The sequence below is a fragment of the Platalea leucorodia genome (genome assembly GCF_965183815.1).
Source record: "Platalea leucorodia genome assembly, chromosome: 12".
Taxonomy (NCBI): Eukaryota; Metazoa; Chordata; class Aves; order Pelecaniformes; family Threskiornithidae; genus Platalea; species Platalea leucorodia.
This window is the reverse complement of record NC_138834.1, coordinates 7,111,253-7,131,521: the sequence shown is the minus strand read 5'-3', so window position 1 is coordinate 7,131,521 and position 20,269 is coordinate 7,111,253. Positions and strand designations below refer to the sequence as shown.

Sequence of the window (20,269 nt, the reverse complement as noted above, 5' to 3'; positions counted from 1 at the left end):
CCACACAGCAGTAGCTATAAAGGGAGGAGAAAGTCAGGAGGGAGTAATGAAGCCGAGCCTGCAGATCTAAAGAGCTCTGGATAGTTTATTTGCAGGCTCCATTCTCTTTCTTCCGCACGTTGCCTCTGCATGATGCCTTTTCAATAAGCAGCTTCCATAAGCCTTTCCCAAGCAATATAAAACATAAGCCCTACCCAGAGACCTGGATGGAACTACAGGGCTGAACTGTTCTAACAACTCTCATGTCATTAGGAAACTTCGCTTGAAACCCTGTATCACTCTCCATGCAAACTAACTCGGGAATTTGGAAAATGCCCCCAGAATTATACAACAAATATATAGAAACACTGGCCTTTGATTCTGTAAGACTTGATCCAGATACCACATCACCCCGACTTAGATAACTTAAGACAAGTTAAGCGTCAAAGAAATATCTCAGCTGCTTCCTGTAATATTTACCCAAGGCTGCACTGAAAGCTATCATCTCTTTTATGTCTGTGAAGATTCTGTTGTGATACAGAGGTCAAGGCACTGAGCTAAACCTTAACTTTTTTTAAGCAGTAAGTTTGAAAATTCAGACGCCACTACAGACTGTTAATATCCAGCAGCAGGCGGGCAGCTTGGGGTAGCAGCATGGCTACTTTGGGCTGCATGTACAAATAGCACAAAACTGCTAGAAGAAAGGATCATGATCTGAAAACATACAACTTTAAGGACGACACAGGATCCCCCACGCTTTCCCCAAGTTGGGGAGTCCCACAGAACTGGGCTCCGATGTATGATTTTGCTCCTGCCTTCAATCAATTGAGCTTTCAAACAGGCCAGCAAGCTGGAGCTCAGCCAGTCCAGTTCTAACGACGTCTGGTCATGGAGGTCTCCTTCCCCAAGAGCCAGAACAATCAGATTTCATGGCTTGCAACCACGACAGAGTGAAACAATCTCACCATCTTTTTTACTTCTTATCTTGGCATTTTCTAAAGTTTTCAGACATCCTTCCTCTTCTTTATCTGTTGCCTCTTTAATGTTACAGAGAGACGAGAAGAGGGCAACAGTCCTTTGCTTCTTGGAAGGTGCAGGAACTGAAATAGTCTGATGTAAAGGAGACTCTCAGAGCAGCGCCCTCCCACTGTACCCCGCACAGATCCCTCTCCATCCTCAGCACTGTGGGCACAATAGCTCTCTCTTCTGCACCAAGGCCTGAAGAAAGGATGTGTATCAGTATTTATAGAAACAGTGTCTCTCTAGCATTAAGTGGTGGACCCACATCCACCACTTTCTATTACCTATTAATGCGGTCTACAGGGAGCAGACCGGGCCCCCAGCACCTCCACAGGAGATACCGTTTCCATTTGCTCTCTCTGTGTATTCTTTATGCTCAAAATACTCATCAGAAGAAAAGCGTAATTGATACCAGGAAAGCATGTCAAGGGAAAGTAGATCTCTTCTGGGAACTTGTAGGTAAATACGATTCCTAAAGGTCAGTATACAGACTGAAAGCACAAAGGAAACATGATCTGGTTTTAAAGTTCAAATCCAGGAGTCAGGAGACTTGGATTATGTTCCTGGCTCTACCACAGCTTTCATGCACAATCACAAGCAACCCATCCATCCCCTCTGTAACTTAGTTTAGCCAGTTAAAAGCTAGGACACCAATGCAGTGTCACTTTTCAGGCTTCCCGTGAAGATCAGTAAATTAGTATTTTATGAAGAGTTTTCTGTTCCTCAGAAAGAAGAAAGGAGCTAATCTAAGATAGACGCAGTGCTTAGAATTGCAAAGTATTACATTTATGATTGCTATTTACTGAGTCAAATTCTGCAGTGATTTACAACCTGTGCGTTTCAATTGGCACCAATTTAATATGACTCACTGCATATTTTAATCCATCATCTGTGGACTCACATGGGATTCTAAGACTATCCAAGAAGCTAATTGCAATAGCAGAGGATCCAAAATCCACCTATTTAAGGTCTAAACGCGTTTTTTTTTAAGGATCTGCAACAAAAAAACTTGCAGATCGAGAGATACCCATTTCATGAACGAGTTTCACTTCACTATTTAGTCTATTTTTGATTGTTTGGTATTTTTGAAGCCCCTGTCCTTGTTTCAGATCTAGCACAGCTAGCACTACGTATTTATTGCTACTCTGAGGCACGCTGGCAACTCACGTTCAACCCTGAGGACAGAAATTTGCCATTTGCCCCTGATGAAGCCTGGGCACAGGACTGGCATTCCCGTTTCACAAGGATCCCCCTGTGCCCTTTTTCCATTTCAAAGAAATTAAGTAACCATTCACCCGCTGCGTACCTCAGCCACACTTGACATCTCTTGATGCTGTCAAAGACTGCCAGAAATCTTAATTGGGGAACTGCATCAATCTGTTTGTACATCTCCTACACATGCGGCAACAGCCTCCCTCTTAAGAAGCCGCAGAGCTAAGTATATACTCCACAGGGTGACTCTCAAACCTATTTCTGCCGTTCCTCGCATCAAGAGCACTTGCGCTGTGAAGAAGCCCCAGCAGACTCGGCCTACGGAGGGCGCCCGCCCCAGCATCACCTCCAGCGACCGCGGCCCCGCTTCCCACACAGCCGGGCCGCGTCGGCCCTGCCCCGCCGCTGCGCCCGTCTGACGTCTGGCCATGACGCCGTGCCCACCCCGGCTGCCTCACGGCGCGGGGTGCTCAGGGGCTGGGGATAAAAATCCCAATTCCTGCCCGATTCGGGGCAGAAAGGGGGGAGACTGAGGTTCCCACAGCCCCACCGGCGCGGCGGGAAGGGCTGCCCGCGGCGGGCCGCGACGCCGCCGGGAGGTCTCCCGCTGCGGCCTGCTCCGCCTTGCCTTCCCTCAGGCCGCTGCCGGCTGCGAGGGCAGCGAAACAAGCGAGGAGCGGGCGGGGATCCGCCCTCCGCCGGGAGAACCCCTCCGTCCGTCCCGTCCCGTCCCGTCCCGCCCCGCCGGGGCGGCCGTGCCCCCCCCCGCCCCCCCGCCGCCGCTCTGCGCACGCGCGGCCGCCCCCCCCCCCCCCGCCCGTTTCCAGCCGCTCCGGCGCGTTGGCAGAAGCGCGGAAGTGACGCCATCGCCCCGGCCTGGCAACCGTCACCGGGGTAACCAGGAGGCGCGCGCGGGAGGGCCGGGGCGGGAGAGGCCGAGGCCGCCCCGCCGCCTCAGGGCGCTGCCGCTGGCGGTGCGGGCCCGGCTGCCTCCCCCCGCGGTCTCTGTGAGGGGCCGGACCTTCCTTCGCAGGCCGCGGGGCTGAGGGGGCGGCCGGGCTGGGCCCCGCCGAGCCCGGGGCCAGCTCACCGCCTCCGGGCTGCCGAGGGCCCCGCCGAGGTGGTGCCTTCCCGGCAGCCCCCGGCTCCCTCTCCCCGCCGAGGCCTCCTGACATCTCTTCTGTCTTTTCTGCAGAGTTTTTTCCAGGACACGAGTATGAGTGATCAAATCCAGTTCATTGTTGAGAAGCTCAATCAGGAGCCCTTCAGGAAGAACTACAATTTAATCACGTTTGACTCCTTAGAGTCAATGCAGCTGTTGCAGCTGCTCAATGATGTTCTGGGGGAGATTGACCCAAAGGTAAGGAAGGCAAGCAGAGGTGCTCAGACCTGCGTAATTAGAATCATAGAATCGTTAAGGTTGGACATGGCGAACATCTTAAATGGGCTTGACACAGAAATTTGCTTTTATTTAGGTCTGGCTCTGTATAATCTTGTGGTGTGTTTGGTGTACCAAAAGAGCTTATATGAGTCTTCCTGGAAATAAATGTGCCTGGCAAGAATCCTTTCTGTCTATACATCTGTGTGCTTTTGGCAAACCAGCAAATGTTTCTTGGGCCAGGGATACTGGATCCCTGTCCTCCAGAGACTGATGACTGTATGTTTTTTTCTTGGGACACAGATCTTGACAACCACCGTGTTCTTAAGTCAAAAGTCAGGCTGTGTCTTGCACGCATACACAGGGCAGGAACTGATCAAGAACTGAACCTCGTGACTTAGCTGTTGCAATAGATGCTGAATCCCTCTCCTCTGAGGCTACCAGAAGCGTGTGTAAGATCAGAAGGGATTATTCATGCATCTGGGGCGCAGATACATGTGCCTTGGTGTGCTGGGATATCTGACTTCCTTAGGGGAAGTAATCAGTTTGTCTGCATAGATGAGGGCCCATGAGCAGGGAAAATGTATACCTAGAATAAATTTATGTGAATACGCGTGTTGGAGAAAAATCCATTAGAAGAGAATTGAAGCTTGGTGATAAAAAGGATGTTCTGTATGGAACATCTCACTTCATTGACATATCATGTGATAAATGGATAAAGTCAATTCTTCATGGAATCATAGAGCGGTTTGGGTTGGAAGGGACCTTAAAGATCATCTGGTTCCAACCCCCCTGCCATGGGCAGGGACACCTTGCACTAGACCAGGCTGCTCAAAGCCCCACCCAACCTGGCCAGTTCTTTTAGCATTGCTAGTTAATTAACGTGACTTGGACAAACAGTGGATAATTAATTTTTTTTTTTTACTATTTAGCATGCTGTTGACATTAGAGAGGAGCTGCCAGAACAAACAGCTAAAAGAATGTTGAGTCTTCTCAGTATCCTTAAATACAAACCTCCAGGAAGTATATCAGACTTGTAAGTATCTTTTTGTCTACAAATCACGGTAAAACTGTTTTACAGCTTATACGGTAACGACCTTTAATTCAGTAGTTGTGTGTATTTTTGACCTCGACTATCCCAGTGGGTGTGTGTAACGCCTGGAAGACAGCTCCTCCCTTGTCGCTATAGGGTATGGGGTAGGGGATGCCCGCAGAAGGCTCCCGCCGGTGTCGGCTGCCCCTCGGCCCTGCTGCAGCGGCTGCTATTGCGGAGTCAGCCAGGAGAGGGTGCCGCATGACTGGCAGGGTCAGTCCCTTCCCCATCCCTTTCAGAGCAGCCGCCCGAGGCTGGATTGCACCCTCCTGCGCCAGGTTATGACCTAGAAAACCCACACTCTTCCCACATTGCCTTTATTCCCGAAGAACATCGCAGCAAAGGAAGAGTCGCTGTGGCTGGCTTTAGCCTTTTGATGTGTTATGGGGTTTTTATCTGTCTCAAGGTAGCAGAATCGGGATCATAAATAGCAAACTGGCATCATGAGTGTTTTCTCTTTTAACAGCATTAAGAAAATCATTAGGCAAGTGGAGAGGGAATGTCAAAATACTGCAAATTGTTTGTTCCAAGCCAGTGTTCTTTAGTTTGAGATTTATTGGTATTTTCCTTTTGTTGTTTTTGTATAGGAGTGCATTTCGCCAAGGGTTAGTTACTGGAAGCAAACCTGTAATTCATCCTGTCTTACATTGGCTTCTTCAGAGGACCAATGAACTCAAGAAAAGAGCTTACCTGGCACGTTTCTTAGTAAAATTGGAAGTGCCAGCGGAGTTCCTACAGGATGATACTGTGGCTGACATCAACAAACAGGTACCATTTTTCATGAATGCCAACGTTTTACGTTAATTAAGTAAAGGGCCCATGGGAGGAGGGATAAATGAATCGGGGAGTTACTGTTGAGATACGTGTTCAAGTGAGTTGTGTTGAGAGCATGTTGGAATCTAGGGTGAGCAAAGGTTCATAAGAAGAAATACGTGTCTTGACCAGCTTTCTTCCAATAACCCCGAAATTGTATATTAATAGGTAGCATTGAATTAAAAGGTTTTAAGCCCATTAAGTACTGGGTACTAAATAATGTTCAGACCCGTGTTGGCCAAGACAGATTTTTATTTCTTAATTTTTAAACACTTTTTTTTTTTCCTATGAACTACGACATGGGTATTTTTAACTATATAAATTACCACTTCAAACTAGTCCAGAAAATGTTATGACCAAAAGCCAATGTCTCCTAATTGTTAACTTATTGTATAGTATTTAGCGCCTAATATTTGTATTAGCCTTATCCCACTTCTGCTTCAACCATTTATTTTTTTGTGAATAAGTAAAAAATATCTTTTTCCCGGGCTGACGTTCCTACTCATTATGTTCCCACTTCTTTTGTGAGCATTAAGTGTTGGTTTTAGATCGTCAGAGTGGGTGGGTTTGAAATGTAAAGCTTAAAGTGAACCAAAGTTATGTTTCGAGATCTGTATTATCTGCGGTACATATTTACCTCATTTTTATCCAGTTTTGTGTGCCTTTTGTTATGTATAGTGACTTGCAAAATCACAGTGGTTTTGAATGTTTGTATCAGGTAACTCGATTTATTAACTCTGCACCAGCAAAGCTGTATGGTCTGACTGGACTAAGCGTTTTATTTTTTTGTTACCACTAACAATATTGGATTTATAACTTGGAATAACTAAGCAGAAGTAGCAAAGAGAGAAAGGAATACAGATTGTATGTTTTTTCAGTATGTCACAGTCTTAATATGTATAAATATCCAACGCCATTATTTCCATTACGTAAGATGTGTTCTTTTTTGGGATTACAGTAATATAACCATCTTATTAAACTAATGCCCTGCTGATTAATTCAAAACAGAAGCTGGGGTAATACAGTGCCTTCATGTAATTTAACATTACCGTGCAAATATTTAGATACTAATGGATTAAAGAATTTAGGCTAAAGTATTTAGATAGACAGGCTTGCAATAGTGTCTTTTAAGAGAAACATTTCAAACATGAGAGCCTGGAAATCTTAGAACATGGTCCAGTTTTATGGGTGTATAGAATCAAGCTCAAGTGTCCTTTTGTAAGTTATTTAAACAAGATAGAGTACTTGCTACCTTCCCAACTGTGTAGTGATTTGGACATCAGATTGGCTGCGGTGTAGAATTTAAAAAGTAAGCAACTTCAGGCATAAATCTAGGTGCCCGGTCTTTGGTGAGTCGCTCTCAGGTGCCAGGAATCTTTCTTTCCGCTGTAGGAGCCTGGGTGTTCTTCGGTCACTTGAGCGTGTCACTTACTTTGGGTGCACGTGGGGTAGCTGCAGCTTTTATTCGGTGAAAGTGAGAAACCTTCCCTTCGTTATGAGCTGGCAAACTGTGCTATGCCTTTGTTTGAATCTCACCATTAGTCTTGAAATTTTGTGTCCCAATAAGGAAAAGCCTTACTAAACGCCCCTTTGAAAAGAGGTAGAGAATCCACAGAAGGGAAAGCTGTTGGACATCAGCATCGTGAATAGAGTTGCTCACAGACTACCTGCTATCTCATGATTTGTTAAAGTACTTCTATAATGCATAAGTGATATAATGCAGGCCAGTTGTGGTTTTACTCCTACTTTTCTGTAACTTGTTCTTCATCGTCCAGCATGTGCACGCCTTATCATACCTTTATTTGCCATTTAATCAAGAATTTTCGCTATTACTTTATCTTTTTCTCAGTAGCCATTTTATTGCTTTTTTTTTGAATTCATTCCAGCTTGTCAGTGTGTGCCTGATATTGGAACAACCAGAAACGAACAGAGCATTCTAGATGCTGGTTCCCCAGGGTTTTATAGAATGGAATTGCTGCTTCACTGCTCAGGGATACGACGCCTTTGTTTGAACTGGCCTTTGCCGTTGCCGTTTTGTGCTCAACATTCATATCAATCGCTCTTTCCAGGAAATAAAAAATGACTTGATATTCTCTTTTTAGATTTTTCCATCTTGTTGAATGGCTGTTTCTGTGGAGATTATCTTTCCTTATATCTCAGCTTGCATTTCTCCAAGTGGAATCTAAATTTATTTCCTATCCATATTTCTAAACTCTTTCTGTCCCCTGTTATTTCTCTACCCACACAGACTTTCACACTGCCTCTCAGTTTAAGATTACTGGTGGGCAACGTACTGGTGTGGAAGTAGCACACTGTCTACTTCTTTCTAACTACCACACTACATATATCAATCTCTATATTATACCGAGGGCATGATTATGCAATGTGTCAAAACTGTTTCTCACATAAGTCAGGTGTGCGCTTGGACCGCTTTGCTGGATTGAAGCTCAGTGCTCTATAAATTCAAGCCCCATTGCTTCGATCAAGCATGTTGTTAGATCAAGCTCTTCCTTTTTGGGCTGATAAATTTAGGTATGTGATATAAACAGATTTATAGTAAGAGAGAATAATTTGTTAACATAGCATTGTCCCTTTCAGATAATATCTTATCTTCCTGTTTGGAAAATACACCATGTATTCCAAGGGAAGAGGTGAAAATACGGAAGAAATTGTGAAACTTCTGAGCGTACCTTCAAATGGAAGATAATTCACTGTGATTTTTCATTTTTGCTTTATAAGTTGACAAGGTTTTGTGATGAAAAAATGCCTTTAGTTCTTGTTCTCACCATATTTCTATTTCTATATTTACTGTCTTAGTAGTAATGCAACATGTCGATCTGAAAATCCTTAGACACAGAGCTCACTCTGCATGGTTTTTATTTCATTTTACAGTATGAAGAACTGATGGAAGCGTTTAAAAACCTGCATAAGGAGTGTGAGCAGCTCAAAACATCTGGTTTATCTACTGCTGAAATAAGAAGGGTAAAAAAATCTGACAAAATCGCACAACTTTTGTTTAGATTTTTTTGAATGTTGGTTCTGTTTTTGTTGGTTCTGTGGGCTCACTGCAGCGTATAAGTTGTAGAGGTCAGAGCTGGTAGACACTGCAGCTGCCTTTTTGAAACTGTTCTCTGTTGGCAAACAGATTAGAATGTCCTCGCTCGTGCTTAGAACTGAGCTTTCTGAAGCAGATGGGGAAACAAGGCTGCCAAGACTCTCTTCAGCATGATTTTCAAATATTAGAACTCCCTTTCCTGCGAATGCAAACTGATACAAAGCCTTTTGCTTTGCTGATTTAGGGTAATAATTTCAGAGAGTGAAGAATGAATGAAGAGCTTAAGTCAACAAAAATGATGATCCTGTGTGGCTAAGGTGTTAAGTAAAGCTATGTGCCCTGTTTCAGTAAAATATTTAAGCAGAGGTACAGCTTTCCAGTAAGACACATGGACAATTAAGCAAATGTTGAGATAAGGCCTAAATTGGAAGAATTTATTTCCCTTTCTGTCATTACTACCAATCTCTGGAATCCTGCTGTTGTAAGATAGGATTAAAGGAGAATAATAATCAGATACATGTTTTAGCACTAGAAAGTGTTTCTTTTAACACAATTTTAATACAAAAAGTGGCAGCAAACATCACTCGTATGCATCTTCATGCAAAATTGTCTGCCAGGAAGTGGGTAATGACGGTAACATTAAGAACATGTTTGACTGCATCAGATGTTGAATTCATGCTGATTTTTGCTTGGCTGTTTCTGTTTGTTTGGTTTTATTTTAGAGAAACCCACCTGCTTTTATTTTAAGTGTTCACACTAATACTCAAGGATGCAGATGAAGGAACGTTAGCATAAAGAGAGTAGGAGCTGGGGGGGAAGTAAGAAGAGAAGAGAGAGATTGGAATCCTGGATGTTCTGATCATAGATCAATAAAATTATAACTGCTTCAGTGTATTCCGAGAAGAATTCTGATTTTCATATTAATTTGAACAGAATTTAGTCCGATCCATATGATATTGTAAATAAATGAACATTTCTTTATCTATTTTTTCTGCTTTTTAGGACATCAGTGCAATGGAAGAGGAGAAAGATCAACTCATCAAAAGAGTAGAGCGTCTTAAGAAGAGGGTAATAAGAGAAGTAACGCTGTTACATTTCAGTGTCATAATCCTTGGCTTGCAACTCTGATTTTGGAATGCAAACAAGGATTAAGATAAACATACTGTATGTCTAGGAAGGAATCGAATAACTAATTGACCCACAGGGAATCTCCCTAGGCGTTAGTCCAGAGCTTTTAAGAATCTTGAGTCCAGTACTTCGCTGTCATTTCTGAGTAGTAACATGTATGGGAAGGAAGCGCTAAGTGGGCTTGTGAGACATATGATCTCTTTAATGTATTTCTCAACTATCTGACAGTAACATGCACTATTTATCCACTTGCTGTAGGTGGAGACAGTACAAAATCATCAACGAATGCTTGAAATAGCAAGACAGCTTCGCTTAGAAAAAGAGAGAGAAGAATCTTTGGCTCAACAGAAACAAGAACAAAAAAATCAGGTACTGACATAAAAGCATACCTATTAAAATAAATAGTTGTTGACATTTGGTCATGCATTTAAAAAAGTACATCAGGAACAACAGTACAGAGTTTCTCCCAACATCAGAAAATTAAATCCCATTTAAAATAGAGATATTTATGTACATTTTAAGGGAAGAGGCTTGACCCTGCAAGTTTTGAACACCTTGTTCAAGGTACTCGGCTGCCTCAGCTGCCACTGACATCATCATTTAGCAGTCCCAGGAAATGTTCCATGACTTACTGTTGTAGCACCCAAAGAGAATTCTTTGTATTTATGGTAGTGAGCAACCGTTTCCTTAGTTTGATTTGTATCTCTGTGCATCTGCATGAAGATTTCAGGGGCTGAGTAGCACAGCAAGTACCTCAGCTTTTCACTGGGGGGGGGGAATATGTATTCAGGAGCAACCTTGGGATTTTGGCCCCCGAGTTTGACAAAGATGATGTCCTAGGAAGCACTGGAAGCAAGTTGACATCCGAATATAAGGGTGGCTTTTATTCCTGAGCTATGTTGTCAAAACAAGATACTTTAATAAAATCCAGTGCCATATTGTTATATCATCTCACCAAATTCTGTAACGTGAACTTCGACACTGTATGAAAAGGGGAAAACCCCCCGGATTTCTCGTATTGCAGTCTGCATCTGGGTGTGGAATCAATCTGAATCAGCAGGCTTTCAGGCTGTTGGGTCTTTGCTTAAACCCGAGTGAGATCACAAGTAAAACGAATGTGATGTCTAGCTAATTCCAGTTCTTAGTACACATCTCTCTAAATCACAAAAATGCTAATCGACTGGGTGGTGTTTGGCAACGGGCTTTCCAGTGTGCTCTCGAGTTGGACAGTGGATTGCTGTGACAACTCAGCTGCCTTGAAGAACTGCAGTATAAGGACAGTTACCTGCTGCAATCCTGATTCTCGCTGTCTTTTTTTTTGTTGTTCTAATGTTCAAGCCACTCATATTTTTGGTTGAAAATTGTTTAATGAATTTCTGCCATAGAGAAAATATCACTTGGGAGTACAAGAATACTTTCCTTAATTAACACTTGAGAATATCAAATAAATCCAGGCCAATTGTTGAAAATTTGTTTTGGCACGTTCCCTCGTGAAACAGATAATCGCCAGATGCTTATAGCTACCATTTTTTATATTTGGGCTTCTTTTTGATACTCTTTTGTTTTAGTTGTTTCAATATGCATTTCAAAGGAACGAGCTTATGCATGTCCAATTCTCTCTCAAAAGTTGTTCCATGCAGAGCAGAGACTGCAAAGAGCACAGCTCCAGCTGAAAGAGATGCATCACGCAGTAGTGGATTCGAAACCTGAAAGTAAGTAGTAATCTGTAAGGGCTGGGGGTTTACGCTTCTCGGATAGAAACGAAATCAAAACTGGATGGCTGTCAGTAATATGGTAGTGCCAAAAAGCATATAGGAACTTAGGAGAACCTAAAGAAAGAAATAACTTGTGTTGTGAAGGCACATGCTGGAGATCCTAAGCCTGAATGTGCCTTACCACAAAAAGCCAGGGAGACAAGGACAAGGGAAGATGGTATCAGTCATGTTTTTGAGGTCCACTTTTTAAAAATCTTAAAACAGTTCAATACTGAATACTAACCATAATACTCTGCAAGAAAAAAACCAGCTGGAACTACAAAGGGTTGGAAAAAGCAGAAAGCTCTTAGAAAAGACAAACTTCTGGTTTAGTAAGGTTTTATGTCTTTTTTGTGTTTGTAATTGGGCATTGGTGAAATACTGCTTCTTAAAAAATGTTCTCAATGAATGTACAAATGCATTGAATACTATGTTTTATTCAGTGTAGACTTGTTGTTCTAGTTACCTTCCACAAAATATTTGTTGGAACAGCTTTAAGGCCTGTTTCTTGTTGTAGTGCAATTTTGTGTTCTAGTTTTGTATGGGACCAAAAATAAAGCTACTTCCTAATTAAGCGTTTTTTATAGATCATGGATTATATATATATATATACACACACACACTCTTATATATGATTATAAATATATATATATATGAATATATTTGTTTACATATGAAAATACTTTGTTCTCGTGATACGACTGTAGCTGGTTGAGTTGTATGTTACAGCAGTATTACATTACTATTACAATACAGCAGTATTACATTACTAACAGCACGATTGCTTCTCCTCATTTTCAGTGATATCTCAGCCTGCAAATAACCTCAGCAAAATAAATCATACTACTTGTGGAGTAAGTTAGTAGTCTATGATGATTTATAAAAATAGCAGGTGGGAAGGAATTGCAGTTACTAGATAAATGCATAACTAACTGTCTCCAAAGGCTACAATTTTACAACCTCTAGGTTTCTGATGATTTAGTCACTCTGAAGGCAGCGTAACAAGGATTAACCTGGCAGTTTGACAACAGAACTGGGAGTCAGTTTAGGGTTCAGTGTTTCAGATGTACGTGATCTCTGGCAGATCGCTTAACCCTTTCCAGTTTGTCTCTTGCACTTGGTTATTAAGAACACATCACGGGACTGACAGAGGTTTTACGTGCTGTTCATACAGGCATTGGCGTTATTTATGGGGAAATACTTTCTGTAAAGTAGTGTGAAGGTATAAGACTCAGAGTGGTCCTTTTCACAGGGCTTTTCCAGTTGCATTCTAAGTTGCTGCGGTAAAAAAAAAATGCCATAGAAAGCTTTATTATATGTATAAATTACTTCCAAAATGATAGAATCTGACTCTTTATTAATCTAAACTTAGTAAAGTAAGTCATTATCCTGTTCTTTCAAGTACATTTAATATACCAGTTGCATCACGTAATTGCTTTGGCAGCTGTTGGGAGTTAGAGATTTTTTTTCAGTGACCACCACGTTGCATTGTTATTACTTTGTAATTTTACTTTAATTTTTTTATGATGCTCATCAGCCACTGAGCCACAAATGGAACTAAAAGAGTATCTGAACTATCTTCTTTACTCAAAGGGACCTGCAGTGGATTTTGTAACTGTTCCATTTTTGCAGTAGCTATCAGAAAGTTTATACAGCAAAGCTGTGTCAACATTTCTGTTTCAGTTCCTGGGTTTTTTTAAGGCCAATGGAAACTTGATGGGTTCAGTTCACAGAAGCAAAGGTAACATAATAAAAAGCCAGTAAATATGTCATTTAATCATTGAGATGAAAATAAAGATAAAGTTAACATATTTAATTTCCTTATCTTGAGTCCTGCTTGCAGGGCAAAAAAAAGTCTTTAGATGTTCTGAAGAAAAACTTGGAGTCATTACTTAAGAAAACTTGTGTTGAAATTTTGCCCAAACAAAGACTTCAGGACTTAGCTTCCTAAGTGCTTTCCCCCACAGTAGTTACAAAGACACTGCCTGTAGTAGCGATTACAGAGTGCCAACTGTGTTTTTTAAATAATTGAAATTAGGTGACCACAGTGCGCTGAATAGGATTCCATTTATTTTAAAAGCTTTGTTGGTCTACAGTTAGCACAATTTATTTTATTTCAAAAATTCCCTTTGGCTGCAGTTTGGTACCTCAGGTGCCTACTCATATCAGTATAGCTTGTATGCTGGCAATTCAACGGCTGGTTGGTAGGTGTGGATTTTCACCGGAAGGTAGATGCTTTCCTTTAAAATCATTTTCTTCCATTTTTAATACTTCAGGTGTTTTTACTTTCAAAGCAAGATACAATGATAAAAGTTGTTGTTAATGAGTAGAAGCTTTTTTGTCTTACGGACACATGCTGCTGTGATTACTTCATCTTATAATTCAGTTAAGATGAAGTACTTTAAAGAAATGTAAAGGAACTCTTCAAGGAATGCAACCAGCACGTATTCACGAGTATCGTTAACAGGCAATTAGCATCAGTCTGCTTTAGCTGCGCCAGGAAAATACAGCTTATGGTTAGTGGGTTTTTAACTCTTAGAAATATACTATTTAGAAGACTTTGTATTGTATCATGAAAACCAGTTGATTGTTATGAGATGTTTTGTAGACTAAAATTGATCGTACTGGTTTCCACAGTGCGGTTCTTCCCCGTTTATTACCCTCAGTACTACTCAGTATGTTGTTTAACTGCAGAGAGGCCGTTGCTGCTGGTAGCACTAAGTAACATGAATTTCCAGTTTCTGGGATTTTGTTGCTGTTGTTTTTCCAGATATGAATAGTTTTTATATTAACACTGACCACTAGTTTGAATAACCTAGTTCATGCTTTCTCAGCAAGATTGCCATCTTTTTGCTTTGAATATCTCTGCTGGCACAAACGCAAATTGTTAATGCCAAGAAGCGAACTGAATTACTGAAATTCTTGATCTCTGTCCATTTTACAGAACATTATTGTTCACTTTATTGGCAGAAATATGAAGAAGTGGATGACTAGCTTGAAAATATTGATTAAAAGAATGTGTTAAGATGATTGTTGTTGATAAACAGTAAAATGTGTAATTTATATACTTCATGTCGTAATAGATTTGGAGCACTGAGAACATCAAAGATACCGGTCAAAGAGGAATTGCTTTGTACAGATGTCTATTTAATGTCATTCTGAACAGTTGATGAAAAATAGAAATTTAGGATGCTCTTATTTAAATATTCCATTTCAATGAAAACATTAACATTTTTCCTTTCCACAGAACTGTCTTTCCATAAAATTGCAAGTTTAAATGATCTCCACCAACACTGCAGAGGACATTACAATTAAAGCTATAGATGTATTTGGTAAAGGAGAATGGCTTAGGTGGAACTTTATTTCCATCTTTAAATGATTTTATTTATTATAAAGTCACTGTCAATGGATGCAAGGTCAGGGGTAAAGCACTTCTAAGATAACTCGATATCTTTGCGAATACAAATCTGGTTGGTAAGGTTAATAGTACTGCTGTGGTTGACTTTTTTAAGACCGTTGGCTCTTAACTTGCACCCTATTTTGAAGAACAAACAAGGCAGCAAAAATTCAACGTGACCTGTGTTAAAAGGATTAAAAGGAGTTTATTGAAAGTTTTAGAGAGGAAATTAATCAGGGAATCATCACCGAGTGGATGTGTTTCTCATCGGGACATGCAGAAATCAATGTCTGGCTCTTTTTTGTTCAGTATTTACATCAGATACCTGAAAGAAGGTAGCAAATGATCACTGGTGAAATTGTCAGGTGAAATAAGAATTGGGGAAATGACTGAAGAATGCGGAGAGCAGACTGTTGATTCAAAGTGACCTTAATCACTTAGGCAGCCAAGCCCATGCCAACAGTATATATTTTAAGGCACAGCCAAATGCCACGGTATTCCTCTGGGGATAACGTATACGCAATGGAGTTATAGCATGTGGGACTCTCTCCAAGGAATGACTCTGAAAAGGACTTGTGGGTCATGGTGTAAAACTGGTAGAACTGGAGCTCCCAGTGTCAAAGATTTGATGCTATCCATGCATTTATTTATGGAAGAAAAAGGAATAGGAGAGTGGTATTACCTCTCTTTTTAGCTGTGGTATGTCCATCATCGCAACACTGTGTCCTTTGACCAGAATTCAAGAAGAACGTTGAAAGGTCAGAGAGATTTCAAAGAGCATCGATAATAATGATAGACATGGAAAGCGTAACTTACAATGGCAAATTTGGGAAGCTTTTCAGTTTTTCAGGGAGATCTCAAAAGGATGATTTGATCATAATCTGTCAGTGCTTGCATGTCCCAGGCCTCTGTTTAATACAGGGAAATTGGAAGTGTTATCATTGGAAGCTGCGGATGGAATAATTTCAGTACGCTCTTATTGGGGATGATTGCAGAAAGGGAAGTGGAGGCTTTGATGTAAGTGAATGCCATGTGGACGTCTGTTCTAGACCTGCCTTTGTCATGGCCTTCCTAGGTGATATCAAACCAAGTCTTGGCAGATAAGTCTATAAAATGAGCGCTCCTCTTTCTTTTCCTTCTTTTTTTTTTTTCCCCTTTTTAAAAAAAATCAGTTATTGTTGCAAATGGTTTTGGTATGGGGCGCACAATTGCTAGCCTGTAGAGGGAAAAGAAGTAGGAATCCGAGCGCAAGGTGAATCAAGTTTTAGATCCATTAGCAGAATTCTGGAGGAAAACTTGCCTCTTTCCTACATGACGGAGCAAGCAGTAAGAAACTCTTTCTCCCATCCCTCTCTTTGTAATAATAATTATAATAAAAAAATTTGAATGGAAAACATGAGGAGTTGCTGTTAATAGCTCTCCACATGTAAATATGTGGTTGGCAGAACCTTGCTAAAATAACCTTAGGGCACAGAGCCAGGCTTTCTGTGCAGCTTACGTATGTAGATTTTGTAACCATAAGTCAATGTTAAAACATTAAAAACAGATTTTATATGTGTAATGGAAAGATTTAAAGTATGCTTGCTTTTCTTTCCTCTAGCCTGGGAATTTGAATGTTCTTCACTGAAAAAAAAATTAAAACAAGAGCTGCCCTATGTTTTGGGTTTTAAGGTTCTGGTAAGAGCAAAAATACTTCTTAGGTAGTTACTCCTCCATATGTTGAATTGTACAGGAGGAAAAATATATCTAAAGTATTTAGGAAAGGAACTACATTAGTCATAAGGGATGTTGACATCATCATGTCTTTCCCCATTGAGATGTCAAGTTTTAACTTGCTTCATTGCTTGTTGCGCCATCAAGAGTGAGCACGATGCAGAGGCAGGCGGTGTTTAGAAGCAGTCGGTAATTGCTCTCGGCTAAGCTGAGAAATAAATCGAGGTCGTGATCAAGGTTGTGCCCTGTGAAGTCAGTAGGTCCCCGCTCTTATGAAAGCAATTGTTTAGGCATGGATATTTCCTGAGTTTTGTCTCATATCTACAATAAATTATTTAGGCATGTGCATTTTTATAATAAAACTGGAGTAGCACAAAAAATAAAGTATAGGGTATATATGCAGATTTTTTTGCTGCTAAGAGGAAAACTAGAAATTAGTTTGATGAAATAAAAATATTAATATTTAATGTCCGAATAATTTAATTGATCTCACTTTGATTTCGACACCAAAGATCTTGGTTATAAATATCAAATTGGGAGTTGCGTTCCTAGTCAGTTCTGAGATGATAATTCAGCTCACGGTGTACGTGGGAGGCTTTGCTGCATTTGCAGAGGTGGTAGATTTCTAGTGAGACATTAAAATGTGGTCCCTCCTGCCCAGCTCTGTCGTGGGCTGAGGAAGACTGGAATCAAGTTTTTCTGGAAGAAAGCAGTGGGAATTCTCTCTCAGTAAGTCCAAGCGTGTTTCTCAGGGTGTAGCTGTAGTGCCAAGTAGATAATGGCTATTGCACACATGGAGTAACTCCGCTTACCCTTCTGAAACCAGTCTTAGAGTCATAGAATCGTTAAGGCTGGAAAGGACCTCTGAGATCACCGAATCCAACCGTTACCCTAACTGCCAGGCCACCTCTAAACCCTGTCCCTAAGCACCACATCCACACGGTTTTTGAACACTTCCAGGGACTGTGATTGCACCCCTGCCCTGGGCAGCGTGGGCCAGGGCCTGACCACTCTCTCCGGGAAGAAATTTTTCCTAATATCTAAATGCTGTTTGTTTTGCACAAGATAAATGACGTCTTGGGGAAAAGATGGTGTGGTAGTGTTGCTTTTCATGAACACAGAAATCAACAAACGAAACTGCTGGAAAAGAGGAATTCCCACTCATTTTTAGTTTGTGTTGACTTAGTTAGCAACGCTAACTAGGGCCTGTCTTCCTTCTTCTCGTTCTTGAGGCTTTCTCAAGAACTAAGAGCTTATTTCCCTCTGGCAGCTAAACCAAGCAGCTCTCCTTTCAGTCTGAGCCGAGAGCCGCGGGTGAGGAGGATCTATCAGTACGGTGTTTCTAGAGGTAAATAGCGGCAGAATAGCGGGGGCCCCTTTCCCTAGGCTTGTATTTCGCTTTGTTCCGACCTTCTCCTTTTGTCAGGTAGTGGCAGGGTCGGCAGGCTTTGTAGCCTGAGAAACAAAAGCTCTGCTTTCACCTACATCCTTTCCCATCTCTCAGCAACATCAGCTGTACTAGAATCACAGAATCATAGAATGGTTAAGGTTGGAAAAGACCCTTAAGATCATCGAGTCCAACCAGTGTATCTGTGTACTCAAGCTTTCCTCTGCTTGTGCAGTGGATGAAAGAGATGGAGGTTGTGAGTTTCTTATTTTTCTTGGCATTTCATGGCATTTCCATATTCTCCCAAATACGGATACACCACCCCCCCCCAAAATACCAACTCTAGCAAGTAGTTCTCAAAAGTACCTAGGATACTTACCTTTTAGTCATCGAGATCATGAAAAAGGTTCTGAAATACCGATTGCCACTCTCATCTGACACATAACTTCCAAATCTTACTGTAGTCCTTGGCACAGGTGTCTTGAAGGAGGAATTGCACTAAACTGCCTGTTGTCAGCGGAAGACTGTGTAATGTAATTTAAATAGATGCTTTATTTTATTCTGTCTCATTTTGCTAGCTGTGTATTGTTCTTATCTCTATGTACCTGTGTCTATTTATAAATTATCTGTTAAGGAGGCTAAATCACTCTCCCTAGCAAGAGCCAAGTCATCCTAAGCATGGTAACGTGCAGCGTGCATCAGGCTCGTGTAGAGCAAAACTTATAAACGGGGTTGCTTTTCTCAACAGAATTTTTGACATTACTCAGGAATTCATTGTTGGTTTTTCTATTTTATTATTATTTTCAGCATTCTCAGTCTAGGTACTGTCCTGAGATGAAACTCTTGTTCTTGCAAGAAAAAATAGCCTGCTATTTACAGAGAGGCAATTTATAAGTGTTCCAGCAATGTAAAAGACCCTTAAAGTAGGCATACAGTAAATTCTGCTTCATTTTAAGGCCTTTTTAGGTGCCAGATTAAAGTTTTCTTTTAAGGGAGAATTTCCAAGGATGGAACAAATCTATGCATGAGCTAGGCCAAATTATGATCTTGGTACAGATAAAGGATTCACACCGAGATATTTTCTGCCTATAGACGAAGTAATTCACACGAAACAATGACGGACGCGATCTGTGAGTAGGAGCAACTTCAGGATGCTCCCCTGCTCCAGCCAGGGGAGTTCCAAGGGACACGAGCTTCGAAAAAGCTCTGAGCAGGTCAGCATAGCTGTGACGTGCTTTGCTGCCCCTCGTCTTGCATGCGCATAAGCAACCAAAGTCCAGCTCTTAACTTTTAAAATTTCAGAAGAATATAATTCACAACACAAAAAAAGTGACGTAGAATCCGATATCTTGCTGTGTGTGAGGCACACAGAGGGTTTATGGCTTTCTGTATCAAAGCTGCCTGTTGAATTTTGCATCTGAATCGGCTACAGCTTCATATAAGAAGGGTTTTACTCTTTTATTGATGAAAAGAATCTGTCAAGGAGTTAATAGTCGTATGTTAGAGATACAGATGGATAATAATACGTATTATATTGTTTAACACCCAGATTAAAAACCTAAATCAAGTAACTACCTGTTTATTCGAGCGTTGAAAAGAAGACTCAAATGTTACGCTGTTGTTATTGTAATCTGCTGCTAAATACTTTAACGTGTTGGTGAAATCAAACTTAATTATCCGCTACATTACTTTTATAGACACACACTGATTTGATTCGTTTTTAAGGTTTAATGAAGAAACTAGAAGAGGAGATAAATTTCAGTTCGTATCTTGTTACTGAAAAAATACCTAGAGAGCTTGAAAGTAAGAAGAATTCAGCATATTTCTTACAAAAGGTGCTTGCAGAGCCAGCTATGAGTCAATCTGATCTCAATGTACTTGAAATCAAGGTAAGCTGACCAAGGTCACACTTAATTTGTGTTCCGTAGCATAGTCCAAGGTTCTTGTACGCTGTAGTTTTCTTATCCCTACTGTATATCCTTGAGAAAATGTTTCATTCCCAAAGGAACATCCCTTCAGTTGTAAAAGAAAAGAAGATGTGTTAATCACTAAATGCAAACTCTCAGATAAGTTTAAAAAAAACCCACAAAACAAACAAAACCAAACCAAAAACCTCAAACCAAACCCCAAACCCAACCCTATCCTTAAATGCTATTTAGAAAATCGTGTTAGCAGTTTGCAATGCTATGAGCAGAGATGTTAATTTAGTACGAAAGGTTTGATTTTTCCTCTCTTCAGTTTTCCCTTGTTTTAAACTCTCGCTGACATCAAGGAGTTTATACCAACATATAGAGAGTGTTTATGGAGTGGTGAACAGCATTCTCTGACGGATAACATCTC

General features: G+C 41.0%; 1 protein-coding gene across 2 annotated transcripts in view; it reads left to right on the top strand.

Annotated features, from left to right (window-relative positions):
- The first annotated feature begins 3,227 nt into the window (after window positions 1–3,227).
- Window positions 3,228–20,269, top strand: part of IFT81 (intraflagellar transport 81) — a 43,490-nt gene continuing 26,448 nt past the window's right edge. Inside the window, exons 1-8 of one of the 2 annotated variants that reach the window (XM_082324691.1) lie at window positions 3,228–3,571; window positions 4,522–4,625; window positions 5,270–5,450; window positions 8,388–8,477; window positions 9,553–9,618; window positions 9,937–10,047; window positions 11,306–11,390; window positions 19,655–19,818. In XM_082324691.1, the coding sequence (XP_082180817.1) occupies window positions 3,428–3,571; window positions 4,522–4,625; window positions 5,270–5,450; window positions 8,388–8,477; window positions 9,553–9,618; window positions 9,937–10,047; window positions 11,306–11,390; window positions 19,655–19,818 (945 nt within the window). In that variant the 5' untranslated portion in view covers window positions 3,228–3,427. Of the gene's footprint in view, window positions 3,572–4,521; window positions 4,626–5,269; window positions 5,451–8,387; window positions 8,478–9,552; window positions 9,619–9,936; window positions 10,048–11,305; window positions 11,391–19,030; window positions 19,144–19,654; window positions 19,819–20,269 lie in introns of those variants that run through there. The other variant, XM_082324692.1, reaches the window with a different exon arrangement.